General features: G+C 37.8%; 1 protein-coding gene across 1 annotated transcript in view; it reads left to right on the plus strand.

Annotated features, from left to right (window-relative positions):
- LOC129068811 (myosin-8) overlaps positions 1 to 14,959 on the plus strand; it is a 30,457-nt gene extending 15,498 nt beyond the window's left edge. The window contains exons 21-40 of the mRNA XM_054571245.1: positions 80 to 216; positions 1,669 to 1,924; positions 3,627 to 3,869; positions 3,983 to 4,159; positions 4,241 to 4,386; positions 4,471 to 4,561; positions 4,649 to 5,038; positions 5,446 to 5,572; positions 6,556 to 6,674; positions 6,799 to 6,995; positions 8,086 to 8,269; positions 8,355 to 8,520; positions 8,613 to 8,737; positions 9,605 to 9,913; positions 10,577 to 10,780; positions 11,932 to 12,057; positions 12,145 to 12,315; positions 12,487 to 12,591; positions 13,567 to 13,662; positions 14,678 to 14,959. Coding sequence (XP_054427220.1) covers positions 80 to 216; positions 1,669 to 1,924; positions 3,627 to 3,869; positions 3,983 to 4,159; positions 4,241 to 4,386; positions 4,471 to 4,561; positions 4,649 to 5,038; positions 5,446 to 5,572; positions 6,556 to 6,674; positions 6,799 to 6,995; positions 8,086 to 8,269; positions 8,355 to 8,520; positions 8,613 to 8,737; positions 9,605 to 9,913; positions 10,577 to 10,780; positions 11,932 to 12,057; positions 12,145 to 12,315; positions 12,487 to 12,591; positions 13,567 to 13,662; positions 14,678 to 14,830 — 3,522 coding nt within the window. The 3' untranslated portion in view covers positions 14,831 to 14,959. The remainder of the gene's footprint in view (positions 1 to 79; positions 217 to 1,668; positions 1,925 to 3,626; positions 3,870 to 3,982; positions 4,160 to 4,240; positions 4,387 to 4,470; positions 4,562 to 4,648; positions 5,039 to 5,445; positions 5,573 to 6,555; positions 6,675 to 6,798; positions 6,996 to 8,085; positions 8,270 to 8,354; positions 8,521 to 8,612; positions 8,738 to 9,604; positions 9,914 to 10,576; positions 10,781 to 11,931; positions 12,058 to 12,144; positions 12,316 to 12,486; positions 12,592 to 13,566; positions 13,663 to 14,677) is intronic.
- The last annotated feature ends 2,956 nt before the right edge of the window (positions 14,960 to 17,915 follow it).

Genomic DNA, 17,915 nt, shown 5'->3' on the forward strand with positions numbered 1-17,915 from the left:
CTGATCCAAGTACCTTCTGTCATCTCTTTGTCTCCTGCTGTATGGGGGATGCTTTATGACTCTCCTTTCCTCTTTGAAGGTTTTCTTCAAAGCCGGCCTTCTAGGTCTTCTAGAAGAAATGAGAGATGACAAATTGGCTCAGATTATAACACGAACTCAAGCCGTTTGTAGGGGATTCCTAATGAGGGTAGAATATCAGAAGATGTTGCAAAGGAGGTAACAACTATGCACAATATCAGATTTGTAAGGTCCCTTAGGGACTATCAATCAGCCTTCCTTGCTTATTAACTCTTTCATTTTGTGGCTTTTCACCCAGTTCAGAACTCACTCCAATACATCAGTTTTTGCTTATCCTCTCACACTTGGATCCCTTCCAAACTTCTCCCCTCCCTCCAATTTCTCCCTTCTCATTCATCTCATGTAGAGCTGTAAGAGTAATGCAGAGTAAGCACTATTTTCATTATGTCATATCTCAGTTTGTGGTTCCCCAAGGTCTCACACGTCAAATCCAAGTTACTCTGCATGGCTGTCAAGCCCTCTCTATTCCCCACCTCATCTATCATTGCCAACCACACAGCCTTTGCAGCCAAGCTAAACAATTTGCTTATCTCTTATTTTCAGGTTTGCGTAAGCCCTCTCCCTTCATCTTAATTTATCAATTTATGAATTCAAAACTTCCATTCCTCCTTTCTCTAATAAACCTCATTCAGCTCTATCTATACAGCACTATCCTTGTACACAGATTTTGCATTCATTTTGTTCATTAACTACTTATTTAGGTCTATACTAGAAGTGTTTCCAAGTCTTCTACATGTATCTACATTAAGATTTGTGCCATAGTACCTGCCTTTCCAGAGTTAGTGATTCTGATAAATTAGACCTTTAAAAATAGAATTTCCATTTTAGAAAACTTGAAGAAACATACACATTGCTACAAGGTAGTCAAACCTTGCCAGTCTATTACTACAGTTTGCAGAGGGTTATCTTTTATTACTATTTTACAATTTTATTTAAATAAAACAAATTTTGGAACTTAACCTGTGCTAAATGCCTTGCAGACATTAAAAATTGAGCAAGTAAGAATGAGTCATTTGAAAGAATTTGAGAAAAGCCAGTATATTTTCTGAAGAAGCTAACAAAAGAATTTTATAGAGCAGATAATTCAGTGGTGAGTTAAATAAGAGGAAAGGCTTCAAGAATGATACATATAATAAGTAAGAAGCTCAATTTAGGTAAGGCAATTCAGAAAGCACCCTAGGCTATTTCATAGTTAACATCCTTTTGCCAACAGCCAAGCACAAAATCAATTTACAATCGCCATATCCACTCCCAAATCACTAATACTGTAATATCTCAAATGATCTTAAAATGATGCTCTATACATGTAAAGTATTCCCCCTCTAAAGTCAGCATCTTTGCTAATTTGAAAACCCAGAATCATTCAATATAATCAGAACACATTAGCAAAATGATTACACTGAGGCTTACAATGAGTGTGTGAAAATATGTGCATGTGTGCACGTGTGTGTGTAAAGCCTCCATATAACATATACAGAATTTGTATATAATTGATATATGAGGGGTCATTAAAAGGGGAGTCTGTGTATAAAAAATAATAACATTGTCTCTAATAGAGCAATCTACACTGATGTTTCTGTGTCATTCCAGAGAAGCCCTTTTCTGCATCCAGTATAACGTACGTGCTTTCATGAACGTCAAGCACTGGCCCTGGATGAAACTGTTCTTCAAAATCAAGCCCCTCCTCAAGAGCGCGGAGACTGAGAAGGAGATGGCCACCATGAAGGAAGAGTTTCAGAAAATCAAAGATGAACTGGCCAAGTCAGAGGCAAAAAGGAAGGAATTGGAGGAAAAAATGGTCACTCTCTTAAAAGAGAAAAATGACCTGCAACTCCAGGTTCAAGCTGTGAGTATTCTGCATTTTGAATATACCATGTTGCTGAACCTCTTCTGGAATTCACACATACTTTGGGTTTACAAATGACCTTTTCATGAAAAAGAAAATCTCAAGTTGTTTTTTCAGTAGTTCACTTAACTTACAATATTCCTGTGAGGAAGGCACAATTACTTCCAAATTACAAACGGAAAATCTAAGATCGAAGGTCAAAGAATGTATGTAACATATCACAAATTTAACATGAAGAAAGCAGTTTAAATGCAAGCCTCCAATCTCATTTTATACACTTGCCTTGCCAGCTTCATCCCACCCTTAAAATATAGTCCTATATTTTTAATGCAAGTGTATAAGATTGTATTTAAATTCAAGAAAGACAGTTATTCTTATTCCTCTCTGTATCTCTTTTCCTCAGCCCCCAAGATTTAGCTCCATAAATTTATATGTAGCAGGTGAACTGAATTACCCGGGTATAAGGTGGAGGGAGCTAAGCGTACTCAATGATTACTCCTTCAATATAGATGCCAAATTCTTAAAGCCTCTGTTTAATGGGTCAGGAAGAAGTTGTAGTCACAGTGGAGGTAGTTTTGGCAGCTACACTCTGGCTAACCACAACTTTAAACTTTACTTGGTCCAACAAGACCAACGACATCATGAGGAAACCTGTGAAAGAATAATTTTCCAAAAAATTTTAAGTTATTTTCAACTTTTCCTTTTGATAACTTTACTTTTATGAAAGTTACAGTTTCCAAAAGCATAGGATCACAGTCTCTTCATCTTAACCTCTTTGGTATGCACTATTTCAGTCAGTAAGTAGGTATTTATTGTACATATCACTGTTAAAAAATAGACGCAGAAGAACCCTGGGACGTCCCCACTGTCAACCATTTAAGCATTTAAAAACCTTAAGATATGAATAAAACAAACACTGAGAAGTTAAAAGAAATTCCCCAGGCCAATGTAATCTAATAAGTTAGTGGCTGAGCTAATTTTTATTTGAGTCTTTTAGTAACTTATAAAAACATTATTGAGCTAATATGGTTTCTCAAAAGTATATTCTTATATATTATAAAATTCATTTTGAGACTAAGTTACTTCTTAAAATGGAAATGAAAATTTTGGATAATTATACCACTGTTATAGACTATCAGGAAGGTTTTGAAAGTACAAAAATTGATGGGTAGTCATAGGCATAAGTTATTTCCTTTTCTTTTTTAAACACAATCTAGTAATTAGTTGCTTAAAGTGAGTAGGAAATGCTCAAAAACAAAACTAACAAATTTGACTAAGTCGAATTCTTTATATGGGTATATTACAGCTGAAAAGCTCTTAGCAATCACTTATTCCAACCACCTTACTTACATATAAGATAACTGAACATAAGAGGAATAAAGCAATAAAGGTCATATATATGGAGGTAAGTATGGGACAAAAACCCAGGCTTCCTTTTGGTCTTTTCACTCTTATGCACACTGCTTTTTAAAACAGTCAGTTATTTCAGTCCAATTATTTTTTAGACTAATTTGCTTCTAAATCTACAGTCTTGCTTCTGATTAGCTGCATTTCTCCAGGCCATGTAGTAATATTTAATTAAGTTTAATTTATATTCATACTGAAAAATTCATCAAAATTCAATGAACACTAAAATTTTGTGCAAGAACAAGTTCAAAATAGGTCACAAATTGTCTAAATAACTCACAAAACCTTCCCACAGGAAGCAGATAGCTTGGCTGATGCAGAGGAAAGGTGTGAGCAGCTGATTAAAAACAAAATCCAGCTCGAGGCCAAAATCAAAGAGGTGACTGAAAGAGCTGAGGATGAGGAAGAGATCAATGCTGAGCTGACGGCCAAGAGAAGGAAACTGGAGGATGAATGTTCAGAACTGAAGAAAGACATTGATGACCTTGAGCTGACACTGGCCAAGGTTGAAAAGGAGAAACATGCCACAGAGAACAAGGTATGAAACATATATAGGAAAAGTTTATGTTTTTATTATTATTATGGAATACAAGCAAAAAACTGAGTCCACCAAAATACAGCATATAATACAAAGTGTTTTTACTTCCTAAGGTGAAAAACCTCACAGAGGAGATGGCAGGCCTGGATGAAACCATAGCCAAGCTGACCAAGGAGAAGAAGGCCCTCCAGGAGGCCCATCAGCAGACCCTGGATGACCTGCAGGCAGAAGAGGACAAAGTCAACACCCTGACCAAAGCCAAAATCAAGCTAGAGCAGCAAGTGGATGATGTAAGTGTATTTTTAATAATCATTTGAAAGATTTTTTTTAAATATATTTTCAATTTTTAACAAATTTTACCTTCTTACTAGCTTGAAGGGTCTCTGGAGCAAGAAAAGAAACTTCGAATGGATCTAGAAAGAGCAAAGAGGAAACTGGAGGGTGATCTAAAACTGGCCCAAGAATCCACAATGGATGTAGAAAATGACAAACAGCAACTTGATGAAAAACTTAAAAAGTAGGAACTCCAGATAAAAATTCTATGTGATATCATCTTTAAATTATATATAGGTCCTAATACGTCTTGTTCTTCTTTCTACAGGAAAGAATTTGAAATCAGCAACCTGTTAAGCAAAATTGAAGATGAGCAAGCAGCAGAAATTCAACTTCAGAAGAAGATCAAAGAGTTGCAGGTGAGTCATCTCATCTCCATTTTCCTCTACTCTATAAAAGCCTGAAATTGAGATGAATTTATGTTCATGTGCTTGTGTCACTCCCAGGCGCGCACTGAGGAGCTGGAGGAGGAAATCGAGGCAGAGCGGGCCTCTCGGGCCAAAGCAGAGAAGCAGCGCTCTGACCTCTCGCGGGAACTGGAGGAGATCAGCGAGCGGCTGGAAGAAGCTGGGGGCGCCACTTCGGCCCAGGTTGAGATGAACAAGAAGAGGGAGGCCGAGTTCCAGAAAATGCGCAGGGACCTGGAGGAGGCCACCCTGCAGCACGAAGGCACGGCAGCCGCCCTGAGGAAGAAGCACGCAGACAGTATGGCTGAACTTGGGGAGCAGATAGACAACCTTCAGCGGGTCAAGCAGAAGCTGGAGAAGGAGAAGAGTGAGCTGAAGATGGAGATTGATGACCTTAGCAGTAATTCAGAGGCCATTTCCAAAGCCAAGGTACCCAATGCTGTCTCTAAATGAGGTTAAATAATAACCTATAAGAACACCCATATTCTCTGTCATTAAACATTGTTTGCAGGCAATTTATAGCACTAATCTAATATTTTCTATTTTAATATTTCATTCTATTTCATTTTTTAAATGCTAGCTATGACCATTAAGATTATTTCACAATTCACTTTAAGCAAGTGTCAGTCTTATTGAGATCAATGAATGGGCTCCAACAATAACCTCGTTAGGGACACTATACACTCACCATGCTTGAATCCCAGCATGTTCCATAGAGCTGGTGCCATAACCCTCTACTCACACAACATAAATTAACTCTAAAAATATTTTAAGAATCAAGTTTTAACTTTTTTTTACTGCATACATCTCATCCTTCACTGCCACATGTCCCATAGGGAAACCTTGAAAAGATGTGCCGTACTCTAGAAGATCAAGTGAGTGAACTGAAATCAAAGGAAGAAGAACAGCAGCGGCTTATCAATGACCTGACGGCTCAGAAAGCACGCCTGCAGACAGAAGCAGGTAAAAACCTTTCTCTTAATCCTGAAACTGTGTACTAGACAGAACCAATTCCAGAGGTTCTTAATCACAATACTCTCATTTTAGAGGAGGAATAAGCAAACTATCAGAATTTGCTGAACAGGTCAGAAAGAAAAAAATAAGCAAGAATCAGCAAGAAAATTTAATGAAACAGTGCTCTTTAATCTCCAATTCTAAGCCATTCTATAATATATGGAAGCATATGTTTGATATATATGTATACAAGGTCTGTCCAGTAAAAGTCCAGCCATTATTAATATAACAAGAAGTGTGCAACATTGATGTGACCTGGCAGCCAAGGAGAGTGGATTGGAATGTATACGTGTGAACAATGTCATCACATTACTAGTGGGGGAGGGGCAGTAGATGCAGTTGAATGAGCATGTGTACTCTTGTGGCTATCATATTCAAAATGACTGAGTGAGTAGAGCAATGAATCTGCATCAAATTTTGCATTAAACTTGAACATTACCCTGCGGAAACTATTTGGATAATTCAGAAGGCCGCAGCCCTGGGCAACTGGTGATTGGCAGCTTCATCACAAGCCTGCTCATGCATCATGCCTTGTGCAGAGATTTTTTTGCAAAACATCAAGTCACCCAGGTAACTCGGCCCCCTACAGCCCAGAAAAACCCTGTGACTTCTGGCTTTTCCCAAAACTAAAACCATCTTTCAAAAGGAAGGAATTTCAGACTGTCGATGAGATTCAAGAATATACAACGGGGCAGCTGATGGCGATTGGGAGAATTGTGTGAGGTCCCAGGGGTACCTACTTTGAAGGGGACTGAGGCATCGTTGTCCTAAGTACAATGTTTCTTGTATTTTGTATCTTCTTCAATGAATGTCTCTATTTTTCATATTATATGGCTGAGTACCTTCAGGACAGACCTCATATATATAAATATAAAAGATTGAGGTTAATTTTTAATGCCATTAACAAATTCCTTTACTTCTATTATTCTTAGGTGAATATTCCCGGCAATTAGATGAGAAAGATGCTTTAGTCTCTCAGCTTTCAAGGAGCAAACAAGCATCTACTCAGCAGATTGAGGACATGAAACGTCAGCTAGAAGAAGAAACTAAAGTGAGTTTAATCTAAGATCTTCTTGGCTAATCAAATCTAAACACGTCCAGTTAGGTTCCACTTTGGATGTATAAATTAAATATCACTGAATAAATGAGTGTTAAGTCATCTGGTACTTCCCCAGGCCAAGAACGCCCTGGCCCACGCCCTACAGTCCTCCCGCCACGACTGTGACCTGCTGCGGGAACAGTATGAGGAGGAGCAGGAAGCCAAGGCCGAGCTGCAGAGGGCGCTGTCCAAGGCCAACAGCGAGGTTGCGCAGTGGAGGACCAAGTACGAGACGGACGCCATCCAGCGCACAGAGGAACTAGAGGAGGCCAAGTATGTACTGTGAACGCTGGGGGAGGAAAATGACATGGTTTCCTGGCTGCCCAACTCAGTAACTCACAGAAACAGTTGTGATGACATTGATGATCATGGTAACATAATAAAAGCAGAAGCTAATATTTGCTGGTGCGTACTGTATGTGTCAAATACTATATATACATTAACTCACTTAGTTTTCATAGCCACATTATATTAGTACTATTATTCTTATCCCTATTTACAGATGAGGAAATTGAGGCTGTGAGAGGTTAACTAACTAACCCAAGGGCATATGATTAATAAATGGTATAGCTGGGATTAGAACCAGATGTTCTGACTCCAGAGCCCACCTTAAGCACTGCAGGAGAAAGGTATAGGATGTAAAACTCATGTTAGAGGCCATGAAATAATACAAAATGTCCAGAATTGGTCTAAATCAAGTAAAGCCTTAGTCTGTATACAGGTCAAGGGGGACCTTCAAGTAGATCTTCTTGAGCATCACGGCCAAAGACTTGTCTAAATCTTAAGAATGTATAGTTGGCCCATAATTGGGAAATTAAAAATGTAGGTAATTCTAAAGGGAAAAAAACGGTCTTTGCTTAAATTGCATGAGTTGTCCTGACCTATCCATCAATTTTTCTCTGGAAAGATTTTTCAAATATTAGAAGAAACTGGCTATTTTTCTTTAGAGAAAAAAATAAAGTGAAATGGAAACTTTGAGAAAGCAAATATGCTCAGTATATTTCAACCCAATGGAATATCTAGTTAGCTTCAAACACTTTTTTGGAATGAAATGAGATATATAAATCAATCAGTAAAATTGTCGCGGCCACACATTCTCCACAATCATCCTTGATAAGAAGTCCCTAAAAATTCTGATTTACTTATGAAGTAAGATTCCTGGAACACTAACAGCAGTCTCTAAAAATTCAACAGCACACCAAAGACTAAATCCAACCATTCGCCACTTTGGACCTTTTCATACAGTTTATCAATCTAGAAAGGAGTTCTGGCTACCAGGTTTGAAAACCATGTTATTTCCCGTGGAGAGGACAAGGAGGTTATAGTTTGCCCACTCTCCTTAAATGCCTGGCTAACTTTTCAGGAAGAAGCTGGCCCAGAGGCTGCAGGAAGCTGAGGAGCATGTAGAAGCCATAAATGCCAAGTGTGCCTCCCTTGAGAAGACAAAGCAGAGGCTCCAGAATGAAGTGGAGGACCTCATGCTCGATGTCGAGAGATCTAATGCTGCCTGCGCAGCTCTTGATAAGAAGCAAAGGAACTTTGACAAGGTGGCCCATCCTACTTAAATTTCATCCATGTTTCACTAGGTCTCCCTTTCTGCTTGCATTGGCTGATGACTTGGATACTTTTCAGGTCCTATCAGAATGGAAACAGAAGCATGAGGAAACTCAGGCTGAACTTGAGGCCTCCCAGAAAGAGTCCCGTTCTCTCAGCACTGAGCTGTTCAAGATCAAGAATGCCTACGAGGAATCCCTGGACCAACTTGAAACCCTAAAGAGAGAAAATAAGAACTTGCAGCGTGAGTCCTCTTGAATTTACCTACCCCAACAGCCTGACTGGACCTCTCCTTGTCCTCAGCTCACCACTTCTCCCTTGTCTGTTCACCCACAGAGGAGATCTCTGACCTCACTGAACAGATTGCTGCAGGTGGGAAACAAATCCATGAACTGGAGAAAATAAAGAAGCAAATTGAACAAGAGAAATGTGACATTCAGGCTGCCTTAGAGGAAGCAGAGGTATATATTACCACAATGTAAGGGGGGGGAAAATTAAACACAAACATCGGTGAAAACACTCAAAGTGGGCAGTGATAAAATACATACCTTGTCACCAAGCTGGTGATAAGCTGACCTTGTATAACCTTTATGAAGGGCAATTTGGCAATAGTAATCAAAAGCCTTGAAAATGTAAATACTATGACCCATCAATTCTATTTCTAAGTAAATAATCTTAAGTGTAAGTACAGCTTTAAGTACAAAGATATCCGATCCAAGGACAAAATTAAGAAAATTATGAAACATCATATCATGTAATGTCTTACAGATTGAATATAATTATTGTAATATGGAGAAACATTTATTTATGGTAGATAATTTTTAACGCGATATACATGTTTGCATATACAATATAATTTTATTATGTAGAACTACACATAAATAGGAAAATGTATCACATTAAAATATTTTTCTCTGAGTGGGGGCACAACATGAGGTTTTTCCCCTTTGTTTTTATATATCGCCCCATGTTCTACAGTGAACATGTATTATGTAATCAGAAAATAACATATTTTAAAACTGAGAATTTCTGTAAGATCACACACGAACATTTTAATTTATAGAGTTCACATAAGTTTAATCATATACTTTTGTTAGTACTTACATGAATAATATTTGTATAGCACTTTATACTTTACAGAGCACCTTTATTACAGAACTGCTCCATATAATCCATGACTGAATAAACAAAATGATTTACCTAGCAGGGTCCTGGAACTATGGCACTTTGTAAAATTACATAAACTGATATTAGTAAGAGTTTGGCTCACAATATATTCCAAATATTCAAGTTATTTCCTATTACTAATTGATCACTTTTTTGTTAAGGCATCTCTTGAACATGAAGAAGGAAAGATCCTACGCATCCAGCTGGAGTTGAACCAAGTCAAGTCTGAAATTGATAGGAAAATTGCTGAAAAGGATGAGGAAATTGACCAGCTGAAGAGAAACCACATTAGAGTCGTGGAGTCAATGCAAAGCATGCTGGATGCTGAGATCAGGAGCAGAAATGATGCTCTAAGAGTCAAGAAGAAGATGGAAGGAGATCTGAATGAAATGGAAATCCAGCTGAACCATGCCAACCGTTTGGCTGCAGAGAGCTTGAGGAACTACAGGAACACCCAAGGGATCCTGAAAGTAAATGAGTCCACATTTAACAATTCAGATAAGTCAAGCAAGTTATGGGTCTTCCATTCCTCAAAACACCTTCTTGTTAAACCAGCCTCTTTTTTTTTTAACAAATTATACAGCTCATAATGTGGAGGTAACTAAAATTAAATACACATATAATATAATATTTTTCAAGGATGTTATATAAAAGAACAAATAGAAGCCTAGATATAAAGTATGATATGAGAGCAAGTGCAAGACTTTGGCACCTCAGTAGGACTGAGGTTGAGTCTCAGTTTTTTCACTTACTAGCTCTCTGATTTTAGGCAAGTTATTTAACTTCTCAGAACATGTTTCTTCTCCTACAAAATAAGGGTGAGACTACCCACCTCATAGGTTATTGTGAAGATCAAATGAGACAAGAGATACCAAATACTAGGTAGAACATATGGAGAATGCTCTATAAATGATATACATTAGGACTTGCACATGAAAAAATAACCAGTTAATATCATAAATAAAACAACAACCTGTCTCCTGATAAGTCTTTCTTATGTAAGTTAGTGACATCACCGTATTCCTTCTCTTTCCTGTCATTCTCTGTTCCTGGCACCATACATTCTTCCAGTTCATCTGCAAGGATGTTTATATCCTCTTCAGAGTGTTTAAGGCCTTTTTTTCACTTAACAGGATACCCAGCTACACCTGGATGATGCTCTCCGGGGCCAAGAGGACCTGAAGGAGCAGCTGGCCATGGTTGAGCGCAGAGCCAACCTGCTGCAGGCCGAGGTGGAGGAGCTGCGGGCATCTCTGGAGCAGACGGAGAGGGGCAGGAAAATCGCAGAACAGGAGCTGCTAGATGCCAGTGAGCGTGTCCAGCTCCTGCACACCCAGGTGGGACCCTCACATCAAACAAATGCTGGTGTATTATTAAGTGATAAATTAGAATTATAGTGTGAAAGTACTCCACTTTTATAAGTACATGTCATGTTTAAAAGGATGGGTGATATGGAGTGTCCAACTGTTTGGCGTCTCTGGGGCACATTGGAAGAAGAGTTGTCTTGGGCCACACATTAAATACATAAACACTAGCAAAAACAAACAAAATCTCCTAATTTTAAAGTAAATTTACGACTTTGTGTTGGTCCACATTCATACCCATCCTGGGCCACATGTGGCCCATGGGCTGTAGGCCGGACACACCCGCTTGCAGTTATCTCAGGGTGTAGAGCTATAAATGTTTTTATGTGTGTGTTCCTATGTGTCTTTTTTTTGACTTTCTACCCACCCTCCCACCAAAGAAAGAGGGTATTACTTTTATTTAAAAAATGTTTGGTTCTTTATTTTGAAAACCATCATATGGCCCAAACATGAATAAAGGTATCTGTTGACTCTAAATTTGAAAATGCTTCCCATCAGGGGCACTTCAGCATTTAGCACTGTTGTGTTTATTGTCCCTGTACTTTGCAGGACACTTAGGACCCTTGACTTGCCCAGACATTAAATGCAGTACCACCCTCTAGCCATTTTGTCAACCAAACATATCCATGTCCAAATATTTCCAAATACCCACGGAGGCAGTAGCTTCCCTTTGAGAACCACTGAGTTGAAATTTTAAGAAAACGTTTTCATAAGACTAATCCAGCATTCCCCAAGGGACTGAAGCATGAGCAGTCATAAAGAATTAGATTCCTTCCAATTGAGAAACTGCCAGGCACTCAAAAAAGGAACCTATTCTTTTCTAATATTTCCAACCTTTTAATGATAGAATACTAGTGATGTCCAGTTGAAATATAATGGAAAGAGCAATTACTTAATATAGACATTCTTAAATCTCAGAAGTCCTTATGCATAAATCAGATGGACTTTGGGGCAATGGTGGAAGAAAGCTGTTCCAACCTTGAAAATATATTGCACCGAACAAATATTTAAAGTTTAGTGAAATGTTGCCATTAGTCCCTTGCATGAGCCAACAAGTAAGACATGTACAAAAAATCCCAAGAGGGCAAACTGCAAATCTTACTAATTCCCCCTATTTTTAACAGAACACCAGCCTGATCAACACCAAGAAGAAATTAGAAAATGACGTTTCACAACTCCAGAGTGAAGTGGAAGAAGTAATTCAAGAGTCACGCAACGCAGAAGAGAAGGCCAAGAAGGCCATCACTGATGTGAGATGAGCATTTATTTTACTGATACACACATGCTACCTGCCATTACCAAGTTTCCTTATTTTCTTCATTTATTTGCTTTTTCAGGCAGCCATGATGGCTGAGGAGCTGAAGAAGGAGCAGGACACCAGTGCCCACCTGGAGCGGATGAAGAAGAACCTGGAGCAGACAGTGAAGGACTTGCAGCACCGTCTGGATGAGGCTGAGCAGCTGGCCCTGAAGGGCGGGAAGAAGCAGATCCAGAAGCTGGAGGCCAGAGTGTGTATCTCAGTATCTCCAAATCTGGGAAGGGAAAAAGAGCCCTCCCGCTACCTTTCTCTCTTCTTACATATTGATCCCCTGGGGCTGGGGACATCCACCTAATATCTTCAGTAGGTCTTGTGCTTATTAATATTCTCTAAGGCTGACTCTATACTTTCTTGGATACAGGTACGTGAGCTTGAAGGAGAGGTGGAAAGTGAACAGAAACGCAATGCTGAAGCTGTTAAAGGTTTGCGGAAACATGAGAGAAGAGTAAAGGAACTTTCCTACCAGGTAAGGGAATAGCGTTCTAGAATATCCAGGCTCCTTGCCCAGTGGGAAATTAGAAATCTGGTGATGATTTATGTGTCATTCACAAATAGATACACATTAATTTGGTACATGTAAGAGGCAAATGACACAGCTGCTTATCACAAATCTACACTAAGCTTGCAAATGAAGAAAGTCTCTTAGATAATAGCATAAGAGAGGAAAAAACATAGGTTTTAAAGCTCACCTATAAGCGGAACCTAACCAACAATGCAAAGATGCAAGGAAAATATGACCAGCAACACTGAAAGGAAAAGAAATCAACAGAGACAAGAGGGAAGGGGGGGCAGGCAGGGAAAGGGAAGGGAAGGGGAAAGTCAAGGAACATATAGCAAGGACTCATGGACAAACCCAAAGGGGAAGAGCTGAGGGAGGGAAGGAGGGAGGGGGCAAGGGAAAGTGGTGGGGGGGAGGCAGAGACAGATTTATTTAAAAAGTAAATAAATTAAAAAAAAAATAAAGCCAAGTAAATGGGTATTAGCCCTAATTTGGCCTTATTTTTTAAACTTGGGTAGATTACTTAACATGCTAAACCTTAGTTTCATCTCCTATAAAATAGAATAATAACATCTCTCCAGAGTAGGAAGGGTTGGAAAAGACCTGAATGAAATAGGGTAAAAGTAGGTTTATAGTTGTGAGTACATGAAACACAGATTTATTCTTGTATTATTCATTAATTCTTGTGTTATTTTCCAAATGAACAACTGTACAACTGAACAAAAAGTAAGGTAAACCTACTTTTTCCCTACCCCATATAATTAGCAAATATAGTGCCTACACATAATAAGAATGATGACTGTAGTACTGTGAAGGAAGCATCAGAGTTGACCAAGTTTACCCAGGCCCACTGCCATCATACCAAAGTGACTTATTTTACCATCTGTAGTAGACTTATTTCATTGGGTTGAATGCAGATCATTTTTTTTTTCAAACTTGCAGACTGAGGAAGACCGCAAGAATGTTCTCAGGCTGCAGGACTTGGTAGATAAATTACAGGCGAAGGTGAAATCATATAAGAGACAAGCTGAGGAGGCTGTAAGTATCTTTAAGTATTTGGAAGAAGAAGAAAACTTTTTTTGTGGGGGTAGAAGGTGTATAAAAAGTAAGTGTTAATGAAAAAAGACAAAGTAAGAATATACAACTCTTATTTTAAGAGATAATTTTCTAAATACAAATTTACCCCCAAATCCGACTTACACAGTAACACATCAAGAGGAGATATTTTTATTATTAAACAATTTGTAAGGTTTTGGGGAAGAGAAAGTTCTAACTAACCCACCTTACTTGACAACTGCAAAGAATATACAATAGAAACTCTAATTAATACCATGGTAAGTACTCTTCTCCCTCTAAAAATACACAAACTCAAGTGTTTTCAAAAGCCATACTTAAATCTTTTACCGCAACTGACTTATCCACTCACTACTAGTATCAGTATCAGGGACTCCTCTCTCCACATTGCTATGGAGCAATAAGGGCATGTCAGAAGATTCTCCATCTTCACTTTTCCTACTTGTTTCCCATTCTTCCAGACACAACATAATAGTCAGGAGTAGGTAGGAAGTAAGGAAAGGAAAGAAGAAAGGGAGAGGCACAAATAGTTAAGTCCAACCAACCTGCAGCATACTTTCTTCCTAGCCCCACTTTTTGCCTTTCTCATATACCAGAGTCAAAATATATGGCAAAAAATTTTAAAGTGGGGTTTTCACAAAGTTATAATTTGACCTTACATTTAATTACTAAACTTTGTAAGGGAGAGTTCCTGGGTCTCTTTCTCCTTTCCAACCAGCGCATACATCAAAAATGAATTTCATGTTTGTATGGTTTTGACATAATAAGATTCTCCCTTCCATTTCAAAACACCTTTTTCTCTCATTCTTTAAAGCAAAAAAAAATGTAATTGAAATTTTAAGTTCTGTCCAGATTTGAAGTCAGATATGCCAAACTGACCATAGAAGGAAATATGTGAGTTGAAGGAATAATCCTGTTTGGTGACAAGTGCAATGAGAAACACAAAGTCTAATTCTCACATTTTTATCTCTGTTCTCAGGAGGAACAATCCAATGCTAATCTTGCTAAATTCCGCAAGCTCCAGCACGAGCTGGAGGAGGCCGAGGAGCGGGCTGACATCGCTGAGTCCCAGGTCAACAAGCTGCGGGTGAAGAGCCGCGAGGTTCACACAAAAGTCATGAATGAAGAGTGATCGAGCCCTGATGCTATGCAATGACTGAATAGAGGCACAAAATGTGCTGTATTTGGTCACTTACTTTTTCATGTTTATTCTTCTCTTAATGTTGAATAAATAAAAATTACAGTAAACTTATAAATTAAACCAGACTGTCACTTTTATTTCTAAAATTATTCTTAATACAGTTCTAACCTAGCTGTTATTTTTAATATTACATACGGCTTTGCAGAGCATTCAATATTCTGTACCTTCATCAACACCCAGCATCCCCGTTCCCACCCATCCCACCATATATTTTACTTATCTTGATTTTATTAAATCTCTCTATATTGTTAAAAATTACTAAAGAAAATGCTCCCTGAGACTGCCTCTTCAGACAAGACCCCTTCATTTATCCACTCCACAAATAGTTATTGAGCATCTATTACATGCCAGGCACTGTTCTAAGTTCTGTGGGTATAGCAGTGAATATAGTTCCTGTCCTATATATTCTACATATATTCTACAAGGAGAGAAAGGCAATCAACAAATGAGAAGCTATGTAATAAGTCAAATGATAAGTACTAATGGGATATTTAAAAGTATGGGGGAAACAGTATTTTATAGAGTAGTCAAGGAAGGCCTCTCTAATATGACTACATTTGAGCCGAGACCTGAAAGAAGCAAGAGAGTAAGCCAAGTGAGTATATAAGGGTAGAAGGAATAACAGAAAATGCAAAGGCCCTGAGGCAGGGGCAGGTTGGCATGTCACAAGAAACAGAGAGAAGGCCAACAGGGCTGGAATGAACAAGACAAGAGTTATGATGTAAGAGAGAAACCAGGGGCCCAGAGATCATGTGGGGCCCAAGGACCCAAGGAAGGACTTTGGTCTTTATTCAGAGTGAGATAGGAAAGCTTTGGAGAGTTTTGAGCAGAGGAGGAAAATTCACGTACATTTTAAAAGACTCTCTCTGGCTGCTGTATTGAGAATAGACTTAAGGGGAAAAGGTAGATACTAGGTGAGCAGAAGGAGCCTACTATAAAATAAAAGATTTTTTAAAATGACAATGAAATAGCATTGGAAGATGATGAGAAATGGATGGATTCTAGATACCTTGTGAAGACAGTCACATAGAATTTTATGATAGACTGAACAAATGACAGGTCAGAGAGAAAGAAACAGAGAACCTATGAACAGAGGGAAGATAAGACAAGAAAGATCTGGAAGAGTATTAGCATGAGGAGTTCGGTCTCCAGGAAGAGAGGAAGCAGTAGACTGAAAATGCAATGTAGACAAAATTTGTGTAGCATGCACCCCTGTCCCTCTCCCACCTTCTAGCATCTACTCTCCCCCACTTTCCAACCCCTTCAGTCTCAATCTTTGACACAATAAATTGTATAGGCCACAATCTCAAATATGTCTAAAATGATAACAAAGTTTAAAACAAAAAAATTTCAAAATACTCTAGTAAACTAAATTTTGAACTAAAAAGGAAACCAAAACTATAATCACAAAAACTTCTGCAAGTATACATAGGAGTAAACCTTTTTGACCTTGGCTTATGGAAAGATTTCTTAAATATAACACTAAAAACACAAGCCCTGAAAGTAAAAATTGATAAATTGGACTTTATAAAAATTTTAAATCTCTGCTCTTTGAAAAACTCTGTTAAAGAGAATGAAAAGACAAGCCACAGACCAAAGGGAAATATTTACAAATTATATACCTGATAAAAGATGTGTTTCCAGAATATACAGAGAAATCTAAAAATTCAAAAAAAGAAAACAAATTACCCAATTTTTAAAGAGCCAAAAGATTTAAACAAACATCTCACCAAAGGAGATGTACAGATAACAAACAGGCAAATGAAAAATGTTCAGCATCATGAGTCATTAGGAAAATAACAATGAAAACATAATGATATTCACTACACACCTATTACAATGGCTAACAGACCAGGTGTTGGCCAAAAGGTGGAGGAACTGGACCCCTCACACCTGCTAGTGGTAATGTAACATGGCACAACCACTTTAGAAAACGATTTTTTAACTTTTAATTTTTAAATTTTAATTTCTTAACTTTTAAGAAATTGTCCATTTATTCCAGTCATTCTATTCCTAGGTATTTACCCAAGAGAAATGAAAACATTACAAAGACTTGTACATAAATATTCACAGCATATTTATTTGTAATAGCAAAAACTGGAAACAATCCAAATATCCTTCAACAAGTGAATGAATAAACAGAGTGTGGTAAATCCATATAATGGGATACTACTCAGTGATTAAAAAAAAAGAAAAAAACAAATTATTAACACACACACACAAAATGGATGAATAGCAAAATAATTGTGCTCAGTGAAAGCGGCCAGACCAAAAAAAAAAAAAGTGTAGACTTTATTACTGCAAAGTAATAAAGTTTATTACTGCAAAGTAAGTAGAGTTTATACAAAACTCTAGAAAATAAAAGCTAACCTATAGTGACCACAAGTTCACCAGTGGTTGCCCAGGGATGGGGAGGGAGAATTTAGAGGAAGCATAGAGGGGCAGGAGGAGGGTATTACAAAGGAGCACAAGGAAACTTTTGGGGATGATGGACATACTCATTACCTTGATTCAGATGATGGCATTACAGTATACAGGTGAATATACTTTAAATATGTACAGTTTATTATATGTCAATTATACCTCCATAAAGCTGTTTAAATCTTTTAAATGGGAGAAATACTACAACTAAAGCGCTTTAAAAATAGTAATTAGAATACTGTATATCAAACTTTAAAGCTAGAGTTATAAACTTCTATAGAATTACGTTGACTCTATCAACTTGGGGAGCATTAAAATATTTAAGATATTTACTATGCTGATTCTTCCAATTCATGAACAGTACATTTCTCCATTTAGTTCAATTTCCTTTAGTTTCTTTCATCGTGTGTGTGTGTGTGTGTGTGTATGTGTGTGTTGTGTTTTGTAGTTTTCAGCATATAAATCCTATATAAGCTTTGTTAGATTTATATGTAAAATTTTTTTGTTTTTTAGCCTTTGTAATGGTATTTTATTTCTAATTTTGGTGTCCACATATTCATTGCTAGCATATAGCATATAGAAATACAAGTGACTT

This window comes from Pteronotus mesoamericanus, unplaced genomic scaffold (assembly GCF_021234165.1).
Source record: "Pteronotus mesoamericanus isolate MK-2021 breed Mesoamerican mustached bat unplaced genomic scaffold, CSHL_Meso_final contig_22, whole genome shotgun sequence".
Taxonomy (NCBI): Eukaryota; Metazoa; Chordata; class Mammalia; order Chiroptera; family Mormoopidae; genus Pteronotus; species Pteronotus mesoamericanus.